The sequence below is a fragment of the Cuculus canorus genome, chromosome 9, assembly GCF_017976375.1.
Source record: "Cuculus canorus isolate bCucCan1 chromosome 9, bCucCan1.pri, whole genome shotgun sequence".
Taxonomy (NCBI): domain Eukaryota; kingdom Metazoa; phylum Chordata; class Aves; order Cuculiformes; family Cuculidae; genus Cuculus; species Cuculus canorus.
The window spans coordinates 16,523,153-16,548,449 of record NC_071409.1 but is presented as its reverse complement, the minus strand read 5'-3'; the positions used below and the strand labels follow the sequence as shown (position 1 = coordinate 16,548,449).

The 25,297-nt window shown below is 39.5% G+C and overlaps 1 protein-coding gene across 1 annotated transcript; it reads right to left on the bottom strand.

Annotated features, from left to right (window-relative positions):
• Positions 1-232: 232 nt before the first annotated feature.
• Positions 233-19,994, bottom strand: DCUN1D1 (defective in cullin neddylation 1 domain containing 1). Its single transcript, XM_054074904.1, has 7 exons — positions 19,877-19,994; positions 11,202-11,418; positions 9,759-9,927; positions 9,051-9,181; positions 4,489-4,571; positions 4,151-4,247; positions 233-2,977 (listed from the first exon to the last, which is right to left on the bottom strand). Exons 1-7 carry the CDS (start codon positions 19,877-19,879, stop codon positions 2,898-2,900), a joined length of 780 nt encoding a protein of 259 aa, XP_053930879.1. The 5' UTR covers positions 19,880-19,994; the 3' UTR covers positions 233-2,897.
• Between the last annotated feature and the right edge of the window lie 5,303 nt (positions 19,995-25,297).

Sequence of the window (25,297 nt, the reverse complement as noted above, 5' to 3'; positions counted from 1 at the left end):
CATGCTGGGGAACGTCAGCGCAGCTCGGCCGGAACAGACCAGCTCCTTTTGTACTTCTAAGCATTTAGAACAAGCAGTAGGCAAGGTGGTGGAGCACTGAGACTTACCAATAAAGTGTATTGGATGCAGCAGACAAGTGTTCCATAGGTTTTTCTCCTGCTTAAAAGCACATTCTAGAAATAAGTCTTACAAATAAATACACTGAAACAATGCATGCGAAGACTTAGTCATGGCAATTTCACTGGAGCTTTATTGCCTCTGTTGGTAATGAGAGGGATTGTAAGAAGTTACATTTCAATTTACAGAGATATGTAAATGAGGGTTTTTTTTTTACTAAATATAATCTTGAGATTAAGTGTTTTATATCAGGGCACTTCTAATTTTGTACATATTTAATGTATAAAAACAGGTTACAAACTTTACGTTCACCTTTTTTTTCCCGACATTTGGCAAAATTAAATCGATCCATATAAGGGGAGATGATCAAATTGAAGACATAAGCACTTACGAATTAAAGCAATCCAAGGAAGCAACTGTCTGCATTCTTAAAAAAAAAAAGAAAAACCACACAAATATATAAAGGAAAAAACACATGGCCACATCTGAGCACGATTCGATACAAAATATTCCCTGTAACCAGGCATTTTGTCCTTAAAACAACACCCTGTTAAATCAATGTTGCTTTCAGCTTCACTCATTTTGAAAATGTTTAAGATGCCATCATAGCACAAATAACCCTTTTCTGCAACATAATTAGACAAAGTTTTATGTATTTCTTTATAATTACACAGTAATTATAAGTGTGTAGTACCAAACTGATGACAACACTATTTTGTTGAAAAGCTCTTGCGTTCAGAAGGAATATTCTTTAAAACACCACAGCCTGACGCCGCTCCCCAGTCTCAGACTCTCTGATCACGAGTCCTTGTTGGGATAAAAAGCAAGTGTCAGTTCTTCTCCCTAAGCACAGCATACCTGATCGACTGGAGACTGTACCAAAACCCTCAGACAGAAACAGCACGCAGAGATCCCCGGTAGAGCTTCCTTCCACCCCTCGGCCCCTGTAAGTTCAAGTCCCCATTTATATTTACACAAAATTGAGAAAGGAAATACTGAAAGCAGCAAAACACATTTTTTTTTGGCATAGCCAATTCCAGTCTGCGATGGTTTTGTGGAACTGTATTCCTGAAACAAATGCACATTTGGGTTTTCTTAAAGGAGCTGCACTAAGGGGAGCCAGAGCCTTCCGCTCAACTGCAGAGAATGCAAATAAATTTTTAGTAGCTTAATAGTCAATTTTTTTCCTAAAATACTTTTAGCATTCTGCTCTTCAGTGCAAGTACCAATTAATCATTTCAAAACAATTCTGGCCTTATCACAGGACTACTTAGAGCACGGACTCAAACCTCCATCCCCACTTGTAACTAGAGCCGTTTTTTTCCCCTGGAGCTTGGTACTTCCCAGCTTGTTTAACAGAGTAGCATTTAATCAAATCTCTTCACAAGTAACTAACTGAGGAGTAAAAGACCACATTTAGCACAAAAGCAGCTCAAGAGCTCTTGCAGTATTAAAAATAAAGAAGAAATGCATCTGATAAAACCTGTTTTGAACAAAAGGATTTAGTTAAATGCAGTAAGACAATAAGTAGTGATGGATCAACAAAATAATTTAAGCAAAGCCTGTGTAGTTATTTTATATCTGATCTGTGCTTGTTTGGGAAAGCTTTACTCCTAATTTCTATATTTGGCAACCACAGTGATATGTCAATTTAAGGAACACTCAACAAAATAATTAGAAAATGAGTGTCATCCGTAACGGCAGTACCTGTATGTTATAAAGGTTTAACTTATTTCTCAGGATATTGGTTTCAAAACCTAGATTCACATCAAACTCACCAGCTTCTCGTACAACAGGGCCATTTGTTTTGTCACACCTCAACCATAAAAATTCCATGTCCCACTTTAAAATACTGCACTGTGTAGCAAACATAAGACACAAATTCAGTATATTCAAGTTTTAGATTTCCACAGAAATGAAAAATCTTCCTTTAACAGACAGATAAGCATTTCAAAACTGAATTGGAATCTGATTTCTTAGATAGTAACCTAGAGAATATTAGATTCTATCATGACACACACAGCTTCTCTCAGTGGTGGTCACTGGAGGCCGACTGTAACGTTGAACACAGGTGCTGTAAGTGCACAGTAGTTGTGTCATACCTCAACTGCTCTCATGGTCAGCTGATGTACAATCAAACCATTCCAATAGGCACCAAGGTACCCCAGTATCATCAACCTTGGTTTTTCTTGTTTACTTCTGTACTTGTTTTTACTCAAACTTGCTTAGACAATACCTGCACTTTTCCAGAAAAGAAAAAAAACCAACAATCGGACCCAGTACACTTAAATATATCACTCTTGCAGGAAGTGCTATCAATACAGTCTTTGCAACCGGCCCCAAGTGTATATTTAAGGATTCTTTTAAAAATTGTTTTGATGTTGGTCTGTATAATTCAGATGTCGTACAACAGCTGTCTGATGATGACCGGCATTGTGCTTCATATGAAACCAGAAACCTCAAAATAATTATAAAGCTTCTAGGAGTTATGGGAGATCAAATTAGGGTGGTCCACAAAAAAAAAATATCCATGATGAAATCCACAACGTTGGAATTTTAATGGGCAAGAGTGGTCCAGACTAGAAGAAAAGCCCAAACCACCAGTAGAAGAATGAAATATGATATGGTCCAAGATGTATCCTTAAAGGTTTGTCTCAACTCTCAGCCATATTGTGAGAATTGATCTTCAGTTCAGTCCAGCCAGCAGAAATTGACTGTGCAATTTTCCATTTCAGGTATTTGTACAGACTATGTACACTCTCTAGAAGGGTCCTTTAGTGCTACACTGTTGTACTTTTTGTCCCAGCAATTTGAGGGCGTGCAAATTCCACAAAGTCATCAATAAGAACTGGCCATGCCCCTAAAAGAAAAAAAAAACCAAAGAGACCAGAACATAAGCACTCAGTTCAACAAGGCATTCTTTTTAAAGCTTCGGATCTAAAGAAGGTATTTACTTTCCAGCCTTAACTAGGCACACGTTCAATCAAAAAAACTATAATTTGATTTTCTTGCATGAAACGTAAGAGCTGGATTAAGATTTGTGCTCCCCTTCTAGGTTAAAACTGTCATGGTTTGGGCAGCTGAACTTGACCTCCAGGATGGCAGTAGCTGCTTAAACGCTGAACACTGGATGAAGCAGTCTATGCTTCACAATATGATTTTGCAGGAATACAACGTTCATCCATTAGGATCAGCACACTTAACCATACTCCCCGAAAGCAGCAAAATTCACTCTGACAGCCAGCAGGACAGTGCAGTGTGGTGCCCTAGAAGGCTGGTATTACCCTACAGACACTTTTCCACATTCCTTATCAAGAGGTAGGTAAAATGCATGTCAATATTTTACACATTTTGAGCAGTCATATCCACAGAGTTCCCCGCTCGTGTGCATGGTGGTAACGGGAAGGTTAAAACTGTGGACTGGGTTTTGGGATTTATTTACCCTTGAAGTATTTTTACTCCACATCATTAAAACATGTTTTCTGCCTTTAATCTTTCTAAACTACATTGATTTACTGTGAGTAGCAGCCCATTTGCTCAATGATAAGGGAATGAGAACTGTCCATAATTATTAAATAACATTGTAGAAGTTTGGTCCCCTCTGCTCTGGAAGGAGCAGCAGTTTACAGTTTCCTCCTCTCACTGAACTGACCCACCGCCAACAATCGAAGGCAATTAGCTGTTCTTGGCTACAGATGGACTGGAAAAGGAAAGATCAATACAAACGTTTACAAGAAACACACTTGGTATGAAATAACTTATGTTTAGCAATCCCTGCATGCTGCCAGCTTCACTTTCCTATTATTACATGCCCAATCTTCAACAAAACTGAAGCAACCATACTTAAAGGCAGAAGAGAAAAAGAAAATGGATTTAAGAAAGTTTAGCATTTCATTTTTAAACATGCATTAAAGTAGCTCTAAAACCAGTGATATTCTAATTACGCTGTTACTAGACAGCTATGCCAAAGCAGATTCACAGCAATAAATGTAGCATAAAACACAGGTTCATGAAAGAATATGGAAATATTTACCTTCCTCGTCATAGTTAGACATATCATCTGCTATCATTGTACTAAAGTCTAGAAGAAGGTTCCAGGTATCCTTAGGAATTGATCTTTTATGATGTTCCTGTTTGAAGGGGTGGAAAATTTATATTTGAAAACAATAAATTAAAAACCCTTGCACACATTCATTTTTACTGTTCGGACACTTCCATGCCCCCAAAACATATTTCTCTTGTACACACTATGAAGTGCAGTATCTGGGATCTGGATGGAAGTAGTCTATTCCATCTACTCAATAATTTAAACATTTATCTTCCAAGCTTTGAAATTACTGCAATCCAGATTATGTAAAGACTTAAACTTACCAACAAAAATTTGTTCCACAAGTCTAGAAATTTAAATCTTCCATTAAGTACTAAATTCCAGTAGGCAATGGCCATTTCTAAATCTGTAATATTAAAATATATTACTCTTAGAGATATGCATTTCAAATATACCATCTCCAAAGGTATCTTAACACGAAAATGAACCATTATTCATAAAGGTGAAAAGAGCAATCCAATGCAAATAAACTTGTGGATCCTTTACAAAAAGGCAACCATAAATTATTACACAAATATTTTCTAGATTTTGATACTATTACATGACTAAAGAAGAACTGAAAATTTCCCTTATTAATTTCTAACATATCCAAAGCATGCAAGGATATTTCATACGCCTTTTGCTATCTAACAATATTTTAGTCAAAATTCAGTGAAATATTTTTGTCTTAGAAATGCTATTGACTTGAATAGAAAACAGGTAGTATTTTGTAGTGATATCTGCCTAATTTTTTTTAACATATAAAATACAATTTACACAAAATCAGCTTTTTATAATTTCATTTTTAGAGCAACCTTGTTACAGATGCTGGCCTTGTAACATGGCTTTGGTCAAGTGGTTCATTTCTGCAGTCAGGTTTCCTTTTGAAGAAGTCTTTAAGCACTGTACAAACAGATAGTTGATGGTTTCTTGGTTTTTTTGGGTTGGAATTTTTTTTGGTGTTGTTGGTTTGAAATCTCCCCCCCTCAAAGACGGCTGTTAAGTTCTTGCTTGTTTTAACTTTGATTCTTATGATGACTGAGAAACCTGAACTGACAGTTCTGGAACAAGAACTAACTACTGCCCAACGGGCACCTGCATGTGGCTGTCAGCAGTGGGTGCTGTTATAGTGCAGCTGTTAGAAAAAGTCTGGTTAGTCTAGCAGGTAAGCAGGGAAAACAAACCCACCTCACCTCCCTGGTATTTGCTAAAGGCTAAACTGACATGCACTGCCTGTTTATTAGTGGCATATAGCAATGTGTTAGCTGATAAAAGAAAGTTATGCATCCGAGCTTTAAAACTCTACCCAGCCTGGTCCCCAGTACCAGGAATTCACCAGAACCTCTGTACTGTATAACAAAATGCTAGTAACTGTGATCTTGCTGAATTCAGTATCCATCAGCAAGCACCTACACCCTAAAATGCTACTGAGGTAACTGACCTATTTTTAACAAAAGGTCTTGTATATTTTTGCAGTCCAGCAAATCTCTTCTTTTATAAACAATCCCCTTGTGATAGCAGAGAGAAGAGGCACATGAGCAACTGCTTCTCAGGAAAAGAAGAAAAAACCTGACACAACCTAAGAAAACCACTCCCTTTATCCAGATGCCCAAACTACTTAAAACACAGGGAAGTGGACCTCGGAGGTGAAATCAAATCAAACAAAACACAACGCATGAACTCTGCATCGCTGGAGGGAACATAGATGGTGATGGGGGGAAGATTATGAATTCTTTGGAATCTTTGATATTAGAAGTTCTTCTAGAACAGCATCTTCACATTACAATGCTTCCTGAACAAAGGAAAGAATGAAATTTGTGGAGGGTTTTCCAGTAGCTGCAAAGGGGGAGATTTCAGACAAAAGTGCAAGTCTGAATTTTGAGAAAAGTCACCACTCCTCAGTAAATAAGCTATATGTAAAAACAACAACTTATTAAAGAGTGTAAAGGCCAAGTATCTCTCTTCAACTGAAGATTCAGACATAACAGTACACACTTCAGCTTTCAACTAAAACTACAGTCTTTCTAAAAATGAACAGATGCAAACCTCAGATGAAGCTGATCAGTTCCTCAAAGAAACAGATTAGAAAACTTGTTTTATTGACTTGTGATGCATTAATAGCAGCCATAAAAAAACTGCAAGGTTAAATAGCTGCATATTTATAATGGTTTATAAAAAAACACTATAAACAAACTGTATTTTGACATGCTTATACAATTTTGAGTTTATTCTTGTGGGTAAGCAAAGCCCTTTAAAAAATGGATCTCAGGATGCTACAACCTCAAACTTATTATGCGAGTCCAGACATGTAAAGCATGAAGACAAAGCCTTAGGATAGACAAGGTTTTAAAGGAAGTTTTATGAAATCATAGAATTGGAATCACATAATGATGGAATTTCAGGTCTTCATAAGGAAGTGAAAGAATGCTCAGGAAAATCCTCATGGATCAAATATGAAAGTTGCAAAATATATGCCCCGTTCTGAGTTTTATCCAGAGAGATGCAAGAGGAGCAAATAATGTCTGAGATGAACATCAGCTAAAAGGTATTCGCAAATGATATGCAAATATCACAAGAATTTTAAGACACCTACAATACTTACATGGTAGTAAGGGATTATGCAGAGGAAATGCATTTCCAGAATTGTGCCTAACTACTTCACAATGTTTGGAAGATTAGAGACCAATATACATTAAAATCAATCTGCAAGTTCCTACAAGCAGTTACTTAGACACTCCAAAATTAATTGCCTAACTAGAAGCACTTAGTTTTCAGTACTGTACTTCTCCCAGTATTCTCTTGCTTTAGGGTTTCCAGAATTGTTCTGCCCTATCATAAATTCATGTGTAGAACTGTGTGTTTATTGGCACCTAAAGGGTTGCTAAGCATCCAGATCTTAAGCTGAGTTCTACATCACTTTCAGACCCACACTTACACTATGCCTACACTATATGAATCTGAGAAAACCATACTTGTCTCTGTCACTGTTTGAGTTTAACCTGCATAAATTAGCTTTAAGATGAACAAGAAATAAAACAACGGACTTAGGTGGAACAGACTTTAGTAAAAATTATTTACCTGGAAAACTAAGATACTCAAAAGATTAATTTCAATACAGGACTATGGGAAAAAAAGAAATGAGAAAAAGAAAGCAAGTCTTCCTAATACCTTAGAAATACAGAGAAGAAAGTAAGAGGCAAATACTACATCAAACAGTTGTGTTATTCTGAAGCTTTGAGAAAACGTAATTAAAAATGATCATTCAATTATGATATCACTGTGAGTTATCATTTCACTTTTACCACCTTACAGACTCAGCAGAATATGGCTTGTTGTGTAAAGCTGTTTAAAGATTAAAACCAACATACATATGTTACAACATTAACCATAAAAAAACCCCACCAACAAAACCCCACAACTGTTGACACTGCAGAACTGATTCCATGCTGACACACCATAACCAATCTTCTATCCCCTTACAATTCACTTACTGCCCACATTTTACCTGACTGTAGCAGCCTAGAAAAAATAATGTGATTTTCTACAAGAAATAAGAATCAGCCCATTAATTTACTTGCAGGGTTCAGATCTGACTATGTGCATGCTCTAGTATTTTAAAAGAGCACCACCAAACTGTTTAAGCTGCTTCAAATACAATGAAACTCACAATGCAACAGAAAACAAAAAATAGGATACAAAAAGATGTCAAAGAATAACACAGAGTTCGCTTATTTACTTATTTTTCATTTACTTATGTTTCAATATTAGTTTTAAGCCAGGAATTGGTCCACATATAGAAGACGACAAAACCAAAGCCGAATGCTCATCATTTCACAGAGCATGAATGCAACACCAGTCACCAGCAGTCGGCTTAGGGCATTTCACTGAGAAAAACAAATTCACAAGCTGCCAAAAAAAGGACCTGCTTGCCTTTCAGCACCTTATTTCTTTTTAAAAGTAGAACAGTTAACTTAAGGAGTTAACTAGTATTTCATGACTCTGTAACTGTTATGGGTAATAGCTCAGCTACAATGTACATAACTAAATGTGCATTCTGGCTGGTTAACATTAGTACTTCAAAGCAATATTTGTTCCCCCATTTTTGCTGCTTTGAATAGGCAGATACAGATTTTGTTATTTTACTGACACCCAAATTGTGGCATTTTCTCATGTTTTTGGTGTTGGTTTTCGTTTTCCAAATAGATTATTTTTAATAAGGGATTCTTCCACTTCCCCTGTTACACTGAGCAAAAGCACAACCAGCAGAAGAGCTGTGAAATAACGAAAAAAAAAAAAGATCAGTGAGCTGAGCAGGGTGGAAAAAAGGCTGTAGGATAGGCATTATTACCAACAGCACAACAACAGGCATCAAGCCCAGCATACAGAAATCTATTTGTACTATTCCAATTCTATTTTGCCAAGACATCTGCAAGCATTTTTGGCGCTACAAGAGACTGTGCAAGTGTATTCACATGGAAATCAGTTTTACAGCTTAAATTTATCCTAAAAGTGAAAATTCAATTAACCTGTTTAGTGTTGCAAATTCTAAGTGGTATAATTATGCCTTTAATGTGAGACCATAACCCACTGTGCTTACTGAGAATTGCACATATTCTCAGTGAAATAAACACTCTCATAAAATTGTGTAGTCTGTACTAATGACACAGTTATTTCTACCAATTTGAACACCTTAAACTGGCACCTATCTTTCACACCAGAGAGAAGTATTTTATCCCAAGGGTGGCTACCTTTCAGACTCATTACATTACAAAAATATTTTCACTTACTGTTTTAATTGGTCATCTCCCATCTTTACGAACAAATGTTTACAATTAGGAATACATACCTAAACCTTTCTGTCCCGGATTCTTTGCAAAGTTGAAAGTAAACTGATAGAAGTCCTTAAATCTTCCCGGCTCTTTTAATTCTTGTTCCATTTTAGGAATCTGGGCCTTCAGTTTGTCTATGCTGTCACATCTGCAGTTTAAAAAGCGTGTTTGTGCATTATTCATTTTGCCATAAAATATGAATTATAACTTAAAAAATATAATTTTTTTACAGATTGCAATATGATTATCAAAACAAAATTCAGAAAGCCTTTGATTACTCTGCACCTATATGACAATTTCATTTCTTTGTTATTATTTCTTCACAGTGTCATTTGCACATGCTTGCCAATATATCAGATTCTGTAATCCAGAAGATTTTTAGAGCATCATAAGCACTAATACATTCTCATACGGCAGTAAAACCCAGGTATGCTAGACTGCAGACCAACACCCTTGCTTTACCCACTTGAGTAGCACTATGGCAACTAACTGAAACACTTGCACAACCAAGGCAAGTAGCAGTCAAAGTTGCCTCCCTTTTTGTGGTCTCTAAGCACCAAGCCCACAGACAGCAGATTCATTACTGATCCTAGACTCCAAAAAGTGTCTGAAGTCTGGAGGGACAATGAAATTGTGAAACGACCAAAACAGGGCTGTTTCACTGCATGTTCATGTTTCCAACGCTGGATTATACTGTCAGTGTCTAATATGTACTGCACACTTACCCTAGCTCAGTCATTCCATCCATGAATTCCAGCTTTGAAAATTCACACTGTGTTGCAGCTCGGAATTTCCATGCAATAATGAGGACAGTAATGCTGGCTGGGTCAAGAGCTAGATCATCACAAAACTGCTGTATACCATCTATACCAATTTTATTTTCATCTTGAGGATCTTTGGGATACAAAAGTAAGCATCAAAACAAACAGACTTTTGAAAAGTTTATTTATTCAACAGGTGAACTTGAGATAAAGAAACATTTTCAAGAAGCCATTTTTGGGATCAGCCCTTCTAAGTGCATGTTTTAAAAACAAAATTAAATTAGCATTTTCAATAGTTAAGCTTTAATAACTGAGGAAGTCACTACAATAAAATGTCCCATACGATGAAGCTTATTTTCACTGAGAGACAAAAGCACCACAAACGTTTGTTTTCTGCCTAATAATATGCATGATGTTCTGACTCATTCCATACAGAGAACAGTGGTCTTTCCCATCAGCACACTTAATTACTGGCATCTTTGGTAAGACTGTTGAACTGCGTACCATTACAAACAATTCTGCAGTGTCCATTTGCAAGTTGTACTGATATAATTACCTAATCTGCCCATAAAGTACCAAATCAACATTAGTTTTATGCACTGTTTGGTATCACCAGCATGCATAAGATTGGACATGGTAACCTAAAAGGGAAAGTTACGTTTTCCCATTACTGATTCCAAGTCTGCCAGACACACTCCTCTTTCCACAAAGGAATCAACATCTGGTCTGGAACAGAGATGTTCACATTTCAAGTTCACTAACAAAGATCTACTAACACAAGCCAACAAAGACTTCAGGAAAATGGTATTTGGATTACGCACGCATATGAAAACTGACAGAAAATGTAGCACTGATTTTTAGATTATTATTTTTTTTCTGAAGTGCTAAACCACGGAATTTGTTCCACTGTGCCAAATCCACTTCACTATTTGTGGTACAGTATCATCAGCTGAACACTGGCTATGTAACAGCTAAAGACTTTCTTTTCCACTCTGTTTGTAACTATCTTATAACGAGCAAAAGATGAATAAAAATTAAGGTAGAATCTATGCTTGTATGCCACCTTTCACTTTGTCAGGAGCGAGTCCTGAGTGCTGGGCTTTCCCCAGAAGAATCACCCAGAATCCACATTAACCACTACACTTACTCACTGTACACACCATTCCAGCTCCAGACCTTAATCTTGTATAAATGTGCATTTATTTAGAGCACATAATGCAACCACATGCAATCCTTGTGAAGCAGAAGCCTACATATATTCCCTTTCTAGGTTGTTTTTCTATTAGCAGTAACACAAAGCAAAATCAGTTAAGATTTCCAAGCACAAGAACACAGCTGCAATGATGCACATAGTTAAGAATACATAAATACAACTAGGAAATAAGCCTTAAAATTGAGAGTACTCACCTTTGTATCTGTTATATAGTTGTTCCAACTTCTTTCTGTCCAATGATCCTTTAACACTCTCTCGTATATAAAGTTCAGGATTTTGGAAAAAGTTGTCTGTTGCAACATCTAACTTCCAGTCATTTTGAGACAGACAACTCACTGCTGTCTTTTCACTAGATTGTGTGAAGACCATAAACTGACGCACTTTATCCTTCTGCGATGATTTCAACTTGTTCTAGTAAAAACGGACAGTACTGTAACTAGAAATGTTTTACTGAACAAAAAAGTAATTATCATCAGTAATATTATTTTTTTTTCTTTAAATCAGTTTGTTTTATAATTTTCCCAAGCAATCAGCACTCCTCTCACTGGAGGCAGTCAGACACTCAAACCAACACTTACTTTCTTTGTTAAATTTAAACTTACCTTCATCCTAGGTAATTTACATTGTAATAAAACTGAGTTAAATCATCACAAAAATCATGATGGCAAAGCAGTCACAGAAATACAAACTAGATATTCTTATTGCATATTTGGAGAAAGCTGAAGGGCATAGCAAATTTATACACAGCTGTAAGCTGGGACACTCCTATTGAAACCAATTTGTTTTTTAAAAAGAAAAATCATTCTCCTCTTAATAGAAGAGTGACGCACCTACCAAATAAGGACAAATGCCTAAATAAAGCCCATGGCTATCAAAATACTTGATCGATTAATTGCCTCAACAGAAGCAGCAGAGCAGGCCTTTTAATAGCTTACTACCACTGAAAGGGAGGCTGGCTTTCATTTAGACCCAGCTGACCGAACCAACAGAAACACCAGCTAGTGCAAGATGAGACCTTTCAACGTGCCTCTTGATGGCAGCGAGGAACTAGACTGGGTCATCCATTTCACAGACCTCCACACCGAAACAGCCTTAAAGACTTTCTTTTTTAGTGTTATTTTTTTACTTTGAAGGTGCTCAGCTCCACCTACATGACTTGTAAAACATTCCTGTGAGGAGGCATTGTCTCCATTTCACAGGTGCAGCAACTGAAGCTAAAAAAAAAGGGTAAGTAGTTTTGCCGGAGGCAGGCAGAGGAGTGAGTAGCCAAGGTGAGAGCTGCGGAATTTCAGGCCTCCTGCCCAGACCCAGGGACATCCCTCCCTGCTCTAGCATGAAACCAAGCGGGGAACTGGCTGCCAGTAATTTACCAGCACAGCGTGATTCCCAAAGGTATTTCTGATGAGAAGCACGCTCAGTATTTCAAGGGTATTACTTACACAAAACTAGGTGCTGACAGGCAAAAGCAATCGTACAGCTCTCATGCTAAATTCAAATTCAATTCTAAAGTTCACTCAGTACACTGAAAGCAAAGGGACTCCTTATATTACAACTTAGTACATGAAAGTACTGACTCTTCTGTTAAGAAGAGTCACTATGCACTTCTTACATAGCACAAATACTTCATTTGTGGTTTACCTTGCATTTTAACTGACACATCTATATTCTGTTCATTATTGTAATTTCTAAGCGTATGACCTGTTCTTGGGGATTATGGGGAAAAAAATGGCCAAAAAAAAATCTCTAGACATGATCAACTGTCCTCTGCCAAAGCTTTAGCAGCAGTATGAGCTCAAGCTCTTCATGCCAAAGGATAATTAATGTCCAATCACATTATCATCAGAAAAAAAAGAAAAAATCCGTCTGCCCTAGAAGTCAAAATCAGTTTCCTGCTGCTTGATGACAATGAATGTGAATGCTATTATTTCTAAGAATAGTTAAGTGACCAGCTTTAGAGATACACCTTTAAAGAGAAATACAAAAGCATCACATTTGGTGTAAAGTGATACCCACATAACATAACAAACAGACCAACACCTTTCAATTTAAGATCCTTTTTTAAAAAAAAATAATATCCCCCTCTAAACAAACCCACCCCACATCCACAACACTCAGCTGAAGCCAAAATTTTAGCACACGCTGCAGATTTAAGCACATCTGTACTAGTTAGGCTATGCTACTTTTAAAGCATGTTTTGGTCTCTTGAATCAAGTTTCCCACGCTGGACCATTTGCTACAAATGCATTTCTGAAACTCAGAATTTCAGAATGTCAAGCCATCAGCACAGGTCCTGCAGGAAGCCACTGATGATAACTTGTGCACGCCTTGACTTTCACAGCAGACCTTCAGCACCTTACAATATCGACCTCAAACTTTCACAAAAATCACTTACACGGACAACACCACATGGAATAGCTTCTAGAAATTATTAATGAATTTTTAGTTGCAGTTTTAAAAAATATATTGTAAACTCAGATATATCAAAACAAATTGTTGAATGAAATCCCCAATGACAATGAAACAATCCCAAGGCTGATTTTCTGTATCAGTTAGCAGCTCCCTCCAATCAGTTCCACACAGCCAGGCTGCCGCCTCACCACAGCCCCAGCTGCACTACAGGGCAGTCACACTCCTGACCTTCACTTAGACTTGCCGTTTTTTTTTTTGACAAAGTTGGTGCCTTTAATTACTAGGTTCTGGAGATTAGTTTGGTTTGGGTTTTGTTTTTTTTTTTAACATCTACACGTAAGTATGCATCGCCTTTTTAACACTGAGTATTCTGTAAAACCTCAGAGGCTTTGTTCTGCTCTACTCTTGCAAGCTCCAAAAGCAACAACAAACTAACAATGACAACAATACCAGGTCAAGAAACAGGTTTACAAGGGCTTACAGGTTTACCATGGATGACCAAGACCACAAAAGGTAGTGGGATTTGCATGTTGTTAAATAAAAGGAGAACATAATTTATTAGATTAAAAAAAATGCACCTTACATCACTTTTATGATAAAATTTAAATTCTATATATACACAAGATATTCCTGTGCTTAGGGCTCCCCAAATGACAGTAGCAATATAAAACCTTTTTAAAAAGAACACTGAATTTGCCAAGACTCAAACAGCTAATCACACTAATCACTCGAGCATTTGGTAATTTATAAAGATGCAATAAATCACACTGGTCAGCCATAATCTTTTTTTCTGGAATAACTAAATTTTTACTGATCAAACACGAGTTTATTTTTAATGAAGAAGTGCCAAAGCCCTTTCTTTATATTTGATGAATGTTTCCACAAAAGCTTGCCAATGTGGATGAGACACTCCACATCCTAAGCGACTGGACAACTCTTTGAAGGCCCACTACAGGACAGCAAGAGATGAAATTACTGCTGAGTTTTTATTATCCTGTTATAGCTCCTCTTTCATCACATTAAAAACCCACACTTCAAGCAGGAACAGGTTCCAAGCCTTCTGCACTTTTAAGGGCTATTTCTAGAAGCTGAGCTCTAACAGTCTATTATTGTTTTAAGTGTGCAATACAGAAGCCAGAGCACCCTATAACCTTTAAACCTGTAGTCATGAGCCAACAAATACCTTACACTGTGACCATATGGGCAGACATGCAATGCAATCCATTGAAAATATCTCAACTTTAACACTAGTTAAAAAGGAAGACAAAATTCCTTTTAACAGTTATCTGTCTTGCTAAAACACAGAAGTGGAAACCTATGGAAAACAAACATAACAAATTTTCTAGTAAGTTTTACCCCTTGAACAAGTTTCTCACATTGGACCTTTTGCTACAAAAGCGTTTTTGAAACCCAGATTTTCAGAAGTGGTTCCAGGCAAAGATAGTAAGGGGAAAAGGAAAAACTCACATTTGCAAGCCTTTCATCAGTTTTGTGTGGTGTCCAAGCTACCTTTTGTGATAAGGATGTCATAAAAGACAGAAGGAGAACTTACTTTTAAAACACAGAATAACCTCTCCAAATAAAAAGCTACATTATGTAGATCCATAAAACTACAACAATCACATCATTCCAATGAAACTCTGATGCTCTAACATTGATTTTAAAATGAAAATTTACCTCTCCTCTGGAAGCATCCTATTTGATAATTCCAATTCAACAACCCATCCTTGATCAGATACTTCAGTGAAAGATTAAAAATAAATAAAAATACTTGAGCATTTTTTTCTCCAAATGTTTTGTAGGTTTTTTTTCTCTTGGCCTCAGACTGAAACTCCCTCTGTCAAGGGGATTAAGCTTTCCCAGTTTAGGGGAAAAAAATGCTAGAACTGACCTGCCAACACGAGTACATGGTTGGTTTTCCTTATCTTCTACACAGTTTGTAGTCACCTCAGATTCAAAGATCAGTGCTGCACACTGGTCATCAACATTTTCCGTATAGCTAATAGCCATATGAGGGCTCCACTCTCCTGGATAACGTCCATGGGAAAGTGTAACAACCTCCGTCCCACATTGCACAGAATAGAGAGCAGAGAATTCCTACCAAAAGCCTGTTCTTGGACTTTGCTCACAGTTTACATGCGGTTGCCAGCTAGACAAGCAGTATGCGATCACTTTGAAGTATCCCTGTCTAAAACTCCTTATGGCCCCCAAAGAAGGCATTCACACAGTTATTCCATAATGAACTTCTTTCACCTTTCCCTTCCCAGCCACTGCTTACAGATGATCCGATTCCTGCTAGTTTCACTGCTAGCTAAAGGAATCTGAACAATGTGACATCTGTGCTTTTGTTTCAGGCAGGACTCAAAGAAAAGTGTGTTGTCACACACGTGACAGGTAAAAGCCTTTTCTAAATTAGTATCAATCTCCAGAAAGCTCAGGCTTTTTTTCAAACTGTATTTACACTCTAGCAAGAGATCTGGCTGTAGGAAGCACCCTTGCACTTTCGAAGGACCCCAGCGACATCAGTTCAAGCACAGAATAACTTCAGCCCACACACAGAACGGGTTTGTGGATATAACAGTCTTACAGAACATGACTGCCAGTTTTGCCACATCTTTATGCACACACGGTCAAGGGACTATTGCTCCCTTACAGTGTCTGAATCATTCCATGTTGTGCTGTATCCATTAAAGGAATGTACGAGACAACTGCAAATATTCTGGTTCACTGCTTGTAGTCAACAAATACATGGCTAAAGCTTAAAAGGCAAAACCATGAGTATTTTTCTTTTATAAGGAAACAAAAGTTATTCACAACAACAGAAATCTATGAATACACTGAATTACATTTTAAACCTCTAACTATGATGATGTGTATACTACCAAGAAAACCCTTAAAATCCAAGTTAAAGACAAAAAACAATTAAAGTAAATAACTACAGTTTCTGTATAACAAACAAACCTGCCCTTCAACCACTTCTTATTTTACAGCAGTTTTTCCAAAAGAGGGCACACAAAGTACAATCGTAAGGACATTTTTAAGCTTCTGCTTCAAACTGATGTGAAATCCATTCGTCTGTGGTGGAACAGAAAGCTTGAAAATTTACAAGGTCTGTTCAGATACAAAATCCAAGGAACAATCACAGGCAACATAAAATCAAAGTTGATTTTTACACCACCTAATGTTCTTTTAGTGGATAAAATAATTTTAGTACTCGCATATGGGCAGAAAGTCCTTTGTAGAAGATTAATATATAGCTACCTAGAAGAATGCAGTAGTTCTAATAGTGTTTTAAGGTAATTCAGGTTAACCTGAGGCGAAGGAAATACCAAAAATCAAGGCTTTTTCAATTAAAGAAAAAAGGATAAAATAAAGCTGTCTTTTTTTAGCATTCTTAACTCTGGCCCAGGGAAGAAGCTCTACTCAGCCACTAGAAGCTGCATTCATACTTTTATTTGCATTGGCACCATAAAACATGAGTAAAATATAAAGCACTACATAATAAATTTCACACCTTGTTCTCAGAGTAGGTCACATCCCTGAATATTTTTTTCATAGCTCTAGTTAAGAGTGACTTTACAGTATAAATTCAAAGGGTTGTCTGGTAAGCTCAGAGAGGAAACAAGACCATGCACCATCTTGTCTAACACTTAGACTACTCCTACCTAAGCGTAATACCAAGAATCTACAAGTTTTACTAGGGGAGAACCAAAACCAAAACATTTAATATCAACAAACTACTACAGGCATGAATAGGCACCATACAAAATAGCCTTGCAGAACAGCTTGTTGAGTTAAACACTACATAACAATGTCATGAAGTACAACAACATTACATGGAGACAGCATCAGACATGAAATTCTTGTAATACTAAATTTTCACAACTTCCTGTCACCTGAGGTTTGCAGTAAGAAATTATGCATTTATTAGCAGAAAAATATTCTTCAGAGAACACAAATTGGGCAATAGATAATGTAAACAGAGATAAGGCCAGCATTTGGCTCTGAAAAAAAAGGTATGGATACTCACACAGTTGCCTTGATTACCACACTTAGTCCTAAATACATTAAATCATTCGGAATACTGCAAGCAGTAGCTCTTCTTCTCAGAAAAGAGGGCTTAGAATATAATGGACCAGCCTGCCGCTCTTTTTGGATTTGCAAGCACACTATTTGTCCTCATGACAAGATGAAGCAGTAACACACCAACAGATAAGGTGCTGGAGACCACTTCTACAGGTATTGCTAAGCTCAGATGAAAATGTGGGTGAGAGAGGCAGATTGCTATCAGCAATTCAAGGAACACTGCCAGGGCGGCGTGCCTGAGCACTGGACAGAAAACACTTTTCAAGTTACCTGAATGGCCAGAACGAGCCTAACAGGCTGTGGTAATGGCCTCCATTCCAGATACTGGACAAAGACAGCACAAAGGAAACCTCTGTCCTGAAAGCACTGGCGCTACAAACACTGGTAAGACTAAGTCAGAGACAGAAGCGCTCTACCTGGCGGTGCTGTACAGATGAACAAGAGCCAGGTCCCAGCTGCAAGAGCCTCTACTGCAGTGCTTCCTGTGCTGGACAAGCAACCCAGCCCCAGGAGCCTGCCACAGCCACTGGAAGGACTAGCCAGGGCAGTAGTATACACAGGCAGAAAACGGGATGTTGAATCTCATGTTTCTACATGAATCTCATATTTCACATCTTCAGACTTCTGTGAAGAAGTCTCCCTTCTCTTTCCCCTAACGAACTATAGGGTTTTGACATATCACAAGTATAGGCACAAAATCCTATACCTGGGCACTCAAAACAATTCATACTGTATTTACTATTTAGAAAAGCTCCAGCCTGTCATTTAGTCCCACTTCAGTCATCTTTTCACCTGGGTGTTGGAATCAACAAGCACAACCTGGAAAATAGTTGTTTGCATAGGACCTAACAACTCTGCTCAAGGCCATGACTAGAGGATTCAGATACTCCCTCCAATCTGATAAATACCACCCCTCCATCACTATAGCGCTGTTCAACAGAATACATCTGTTAGTTCTTCAGTTCAATATTTCCAAGAAAATTAAGCAGACAGGATTCTGCTGTTTCTCACAAAAAGATATTCTCAGAATAACGTGCCTCACTACTTGTTATATCACTACTTACTACAGTATCATTCAATTTAAATTTCTAACGACACAGCCAATAACAGAAGCACGTACAAGGCATTTCAACTGCGAATTTACTTTGCATACTTACACTGGATATACTGTGAGACAGCTCTAGGTGATCTTTAGAGAAAAAAAGTCTTCATAAAGAGTTGTGTAACATCACTGCATAAGTGCTATTTGAAACAGTCCCAGAACTACAGAATTACAATAAGACACCTCTGCAGTTGGAACTTTAACAAGACTTTAGTTTTAAGCTCTCGTAACAAACCCAAGTGAAGATCCACATCAAACTACTCAATTAAAAATCATACCAGTAACGCGGTGACAAGTTTATGAGAGGCCTACACACTGCACTAACTCATTTAAATCCCAGCTGACCAAATTTTTATGCCAACTAACTCCACTGGGTAAAGGTAATATCTTTACTTTTTTAATATGCTTTTAACACTGCTTGCCAAAATAACATTAACTACAGGTGTAAGAGATTTTTAGACCAGTAAGTGTACACCGGTAGATCTTTGCCTCCATCCTGTGCCCTTCCTGAGGCAGATCTTTTGAATCCATCCTCTGCCCTTCCTGAGGCAGATCTTTGCCTCCATCCTGTGCCCTTCCTGAGGCAGATCTTTTGCCTCCATCCTGTGCCCTTCCTGAGGCAGATCTTTTGACTCCATCCTCTGCCCTTCCTGAGGCACATCTTTTGACTCCATCCTCTGCCCTTCCTGAGGCACATCTTTTGACTCCATCCTGTGCCCTTCCTGAGGCACATCTTTGACTTCATCCTCTGCCCTTCCTAAGGCGCTGCTACAGAAAACCCCTGCTTTAAATCGTACAAGTGCATTTCAAGCCGTACAAAATTGTACGCAGGGAAGGCCTGAAAGCACGACTATAAACGTGCTCCCTCGGGTGCGAGAGACCAGTAAGGAACCCCTTCATTTAAAGATAAAGAATGCCTTTATCTTTCGCTCAGGCAAACAAAAACAGCAGGTTTTGTTCCAACGCCTGCGGTGTGTCCCTCTGACAGAGGGAGGGGAGGAAGCCGGTTCGGGAGCCCACAGCAAATCCTCCGCTATAAGAGGAGAAATGTTACGGCGAAACCGCGAGGCGGGCAGGTGGCGGTGGGCAGAGAAGCCTCACCGGAGCCGCCAACAATCACCCAGAAATCCTGCAGCGACTCCGGTTCCAGAGCGATCGTCGTCCCCGGGTCTCGCAGGGACAGCCCGTGCGGGCCCCGAGCGCCCTGCGGCCCCGGCCCCGCCGCCCCGGCCCGCCCCCAGGCGCTCCCCGCGGCCCCCGGTGCCCGCTCACCATGTTGGGGCTGTGCAGGCCTCTCCCCTCCCGGCTCGGGCGCGGAGCGAGGGCGACGGCGGCGTCGGCGGCAGCTTCCTCCGGCGGGTCCGGCTCCGCGCGGGCCCTTCCGCCGCCCCCGCGCATGCGCACTGCGCCGCGGCACCGCGCGCCCGCCGCCGGCCCGGGTGCCCCCCGCCTGCCCCGGGGAGCGCGGCATGGCGGGGGGGAAGGGGGAAGAGAAAGAGATGGGAAAAGGAAGCAGGGGAAGAGAAAGAGATGGGAAGGAGAAAGAGAAGGGGATGAGAAAGAGAGGAGAAAGGGAAGGAGAAAGAGAAATGGAAGGGCAAGAGAAGGGGAAGAGGAGAAAGAGAAGGGAAGGAGAAGGGAAAGGGAAGGGGAAAGATAAAGGGAAGGAGAAGGGAAGGGGAAGCCGCTTTGCTCGGTGTTCGGGTCGGGGCCGCTGCGGTGCCGAGCAGCTGCCAGGGGTCCCGCCCGGCTCCTCGCCTCCCGTCGTCCCCTCTCCCGTGGGGATTGCTCCTGGAAAGCCCTACATTAAAAAGTCGCGCGGTGCTCGCGGGGGGGGGGACGAGGCGAGAACTTAGAAAGGGCTGCGATGGGAGAAGCCCCTGAGCTTTTCGGGGTGGATTCGCAGAAAACGTTTGCTGTGCAGCCGCGGAGACCTGGGGAGCACCAAGTCTGAGGGCAGCAGCTCTACAGGAGTTTTCTTCCGGGGCCACCTCTACACCGCGATTTTCCTGCTCGAGGCTGCGCTCCCCTTTGGGGAGCGGATCGTTCCCAGTGTCTGACAGGCGTAGCCTTTTCTGCAGCAGCATGGATGTGCGAGCAGGAGAGGTTGTAAGGGTTAAGGCACAGCTTGTACCAGCATCCCAGACAGTTGTTCTTTCCCAGGAAAGCTTAGTCTATCTACTGCAGACTTTTGGCAGTGAGATGGTTGGGGGAAGCAGAATGTGTGCTGATAAAACTCACAGTGGTGGCAAACTACTAGTTGTGAAGGACAAAGGTTTGAGATCCAATTCTTGTCCTCCCTCTCCTGCTGAGCTGGGAGCTATTGAAGTAAGCTGCTGTACTTGTGTTACATGACTGGTGTGATCTTATGCACCACAAAGAAATTAAGACTTCAGAAAACCATTCTTCATGATGGATGTCCAGAGGGTATATGCATGTTTTTATAGAGAAGGGTCTGAATCACTTCTCACGTATTTCATTGAAAATCAGAGCAAAGCTTAAATAGAGCGTGAGGCGTTAAAGTAGTGTTTGGAGAGGAGAATCAGGACCGACCTGTGACGTGTCCAGTTGTTGCTGGTGTTCTGAGACAGTAAAATTAAGTGTTGTCTTGATATTAAGTATATGGAACTATGTGTGATTTCAGCTATCTAGTTGCCTGGATACCTTGACTCCTAAAAAGCGTGTTTTTGAGATCAAGCATGGCTGCCAAGTGGCCGGTGTGAACAGCCGTGAGCACTACCCACCAGCCCACTCCACGTGAACCACGGCAGGGGAGACAAAGCCAAACCTGGAAATCTACTCCATTGAGTTCACTAATTGCCATCACTGTAACGTGCTGTGACAGCCCTCCTGCAATCCAAAGGCACAAATTAGACCTTCCTGAGAATTACTGCGACATGTAGCAATAGTCTGAGAGATGAACTGTGATTGCAGTGGATTCCTTGGGACAGAGACAGAATTTTTCAGTGGCTTAGTTTTCCTTAATGGCTGTGACTCTGGCTGGTTTTCTGTATTTACAGGGTCTGTTGAGGCAGTTTGGAGTGTGTTTGGGGGCACACTATGTTTATGTTTAGTTTTATCCTTTTAACAAGTTGTATGAGGTTTTAACTTAATATTTAAAAAGTATTTTTCATTTTGCTTTTTTTTCCCCACTGGATAAAGTACTAAACGTAAATAATTTTTAATTTTTTCTTGTTTATGTCCTAATTAAGGTTCTGAAATCAACATGGTCCTTGGTTTTCAAATCAGTTTTAGATTAAGCTCATAATAAATTAAGGCCTGATGTTACAAATATTTAAGAGCACAAGGAACTTCATATGCAAGAGTGTTCACAAGCTTTAATAAGGCACTACTTACATCAGTAGTCTCACAGGTATTATCTACAAGATCTGATTTTAGGCATTCAAGTGACGATTACTTTAAAACCTATTCCTTGAAGAATTTGCCATTGCTACAACTTTTAGTACAATCCATTATTGTCATCTGCTGCCTGGGTTACAAATTAGAAATTTCTAAATTAGCTGTAGATCTGGTCAAAATTGTTCTCACTACTTTAATGTTCAGAAATTGTTCCTGCTGTATCATCTTCTTTTTTTTTTCTAGGAGTCAGGACATTTCAACTCCACTTCCAGCTTTGACTGACTGGCAATTTGATCTAACTTATTAAATTCCTTTACATTATTAACTCCCATCTTATAAGGTATGGGAAAAATCACACTTAACTGCTTTGCAGGGGCTTCTTAGCAGGGCAGATAAAAGTAGATGATTTAATGAAATGCAAGTGAAATTTTAAAAAAATCGTGAAATGCCAATTAATGCTATGCCCAGTGTGCAAGCGACTGTTTGGTGGTTGGTTTTTGCTTGGTTGTTGTTGTGGTTTTTTCTAATTATAAGGTGAAAAGTTGCAAGGTGAAACTACATGAGAACAGAACAGGAGTGGCTTCCTACCATCATTTCAGTTGCAAATCTAATGTTCCCGATATTAGTGGGAGCTACAGTATGCTCCTCTGTCTTGACTTGCAGAGTACTTCCATGGGTATGTCTGAACTGCAGAATCTAAGGTAAGCTAGCCCATCCAGAGCTCCGGGCTACCACGGCCAGGTGATCTCATGCTTCAGCCTGAGACACTTTGATTACTGTCTGAGTTATCTTCCCCTCACGTGGCACGCTGCAGCAGTCATACCATGAACAGCACACACTTTTGGACCCAGTCAGATTGTCCCAATTCCACTCATGTCTATATGCCTGCTGGCTGGCTGGCCTGTCAATCTGCACTTCAGTGACATGTGTGCTCTGTCTAAATCTCACCCTTAACATTTCTGAGCAAAACCTGACACTTTGTAAGGCAAGAGGCTGCCAAAAATCATGTTTGTACATATTCAGAGTAAGTTGTCTAAATGGGGCTTGTTACATGTAAACTGTAGGACTCCATCCAGGAAGGCACTCCAAGTCACACACAGTCATAAACAGCTCAGCTATTTGTAAATATGACACATGCATTGAGTGATACAGCCTAGAAGGAAATATTATTCATTGTGCAATCTGCATGCAGCATAATCACTGTGACCACAGTAACATGATGACTTAATTTACGGTTAGGCTGACACGCTTGCTTTGTTTTGTTATGTGATCCAATGTTTTATCATCTCATGTGAACCCTAGGAGAACCAGTCAGTGATGTTTTTAAATCCAAATGTGTTAAATGCAGCTCTGAATAACACTGATCTGTTTTACAATGACTTGGGCTCTCTTCTTGAGCAGATAGAGAAACAAGTCTCGCCTTAAGTTAATGCAGAATCCATTTACTGTAATCCCCTTGCTGAGAACTTCCACTTAGAACAGTTTCTGAGGAAGATACCCAAAGCTCCATGAAGAATAACAATAACCTGGAGCAGCTTGGCCTAGAAATGCCTTTCTAACCCCTACATCTTTTTGTCAGTTACTTCATGCTCTAGAAAATGAAAACACCAATTTGTCTTACACTGATGAAATAGTTATAAAGTGGTTAATGACTACGGCCCTTCGCCTGCAAACACTGATGTGTTTAACAAGGAGGAACTGCCATGAACTATCCTGCACAAGGAGATTTAATGCCACTCTAAAGGCATGAAGTTTCTTAGCATTCACAGGTACAGATGCAATGGTGTGCTCATAACCCACTGTTCAACTGACACGGATGGAATGTCCGTATCAGCACATATAACTTTTTCTGTGCATTGAAAGAAGCACAGAGGAAGTGAAGTCTGGAGTCCTCCTGTAGGTGTCCAAGCAATTTAACCTGCAAACTGGCACAATGCCAATATCTAAAGATTGTTGTTAATAGGTTGCACGGAAGGGTGTTCACCTTCTGCTAAGTTTTTCATGCCTCCTGCATTACGTAAAAGGTTAGCAAGTTACTATACCCACTCGAAGGCAGCAGTAGGAGCTGGGTTTCACATGACTATCTCTGGGAGGAAACGCGAAGGGTTTATGTGACAAAGGCAGAAAAGTCAGGTCAGTGAGCCTAAGAAAGTCTGAACATTTGTCATGTACCTAACCTGACAGGCCTAAATAAACCGAGAATTTCCAGGACACCTAATGGGCAAAAGACTGCAAGATTTCTGTATTTTTTCAGTACTCAGAAGCAGCAAGATACATGTGCTTTTAAAAGCAAGGCATTTTAAGTAACAATGGATTAAGAAATGAGAGGCCAATAATAATTGAGACCACTAGTTGATTTTCATCAGATATGGACATTTCCTTAGTTCAGAACTGTAAATATAATACGATCTCTGTAAACAGAATGATTTGAAATTTCCCAAGCTATAAACCAGACACTGCCATCATAGCTATGATTTCAGGATGAAAACCTACGCAGAGAACTGCAAACAGCTTTCCATTCTCACTACAAAGAATTATGTGTGATTTCAAGAACCTAGGAGACTGAGGCACACTGTTATTTCCCTATCACAGGGATCTTCTGTATGTGTCATCTTTAATAGTTCAACTTATTTTTAATAAGTCATCTGAATTCAGAGCACAGATTTTGCTATTAGTATACAAAACAGCAATTTAAGTTATATGTATAAAGGCAGAGCCTTTTGCCTTAAGGTAAGCAGTCTGCAAGAGTAATGCAGACACACAGCAAGGGTAATAAGATGACTCTTTACCTCCTGCCAGACATGTCACACACATTTAAACTTTCCCACTCCTCAAGCTGTCATAACAGTTTTTGGGAACATGCCTACACAACTTAGGCAATATTAACTTTCTGATATCCAAGTGGCAAATCATAACCATAATGCCTATGACTAGCTACATGCATTAACCACACTTGTATATTACAGTTCTGATTTTAAATTTGTTTAGTCTAGTTTGTATTTTAACTCATTTTAAAACTCTATAGAGCAGGAGCTGTGTCTTATGTTTCTGGGATGCTTAGCCCAGGACAGTGAACACGTGTGGGGATTCCGGCTGCCACTATCAATACCAGTATTTCTGACTCCTTCTATGTGTGCCAGTGCACACTGATTAGTGAGCAAAACAGCAGAGCCCTGAATAAGGTGTCTCATTTTCAGGGAGACGAGAGGGACGGAGCTCTCAGCAGCAGGCTTTTTTCAGCAGACACGCTTTGGATCTTTGCTGGCTCTAGGACATTAACATCTCCTGCTTTCCCTACTTTTTAAGTAAGTAGATTGGCTGCCATTCACAGAG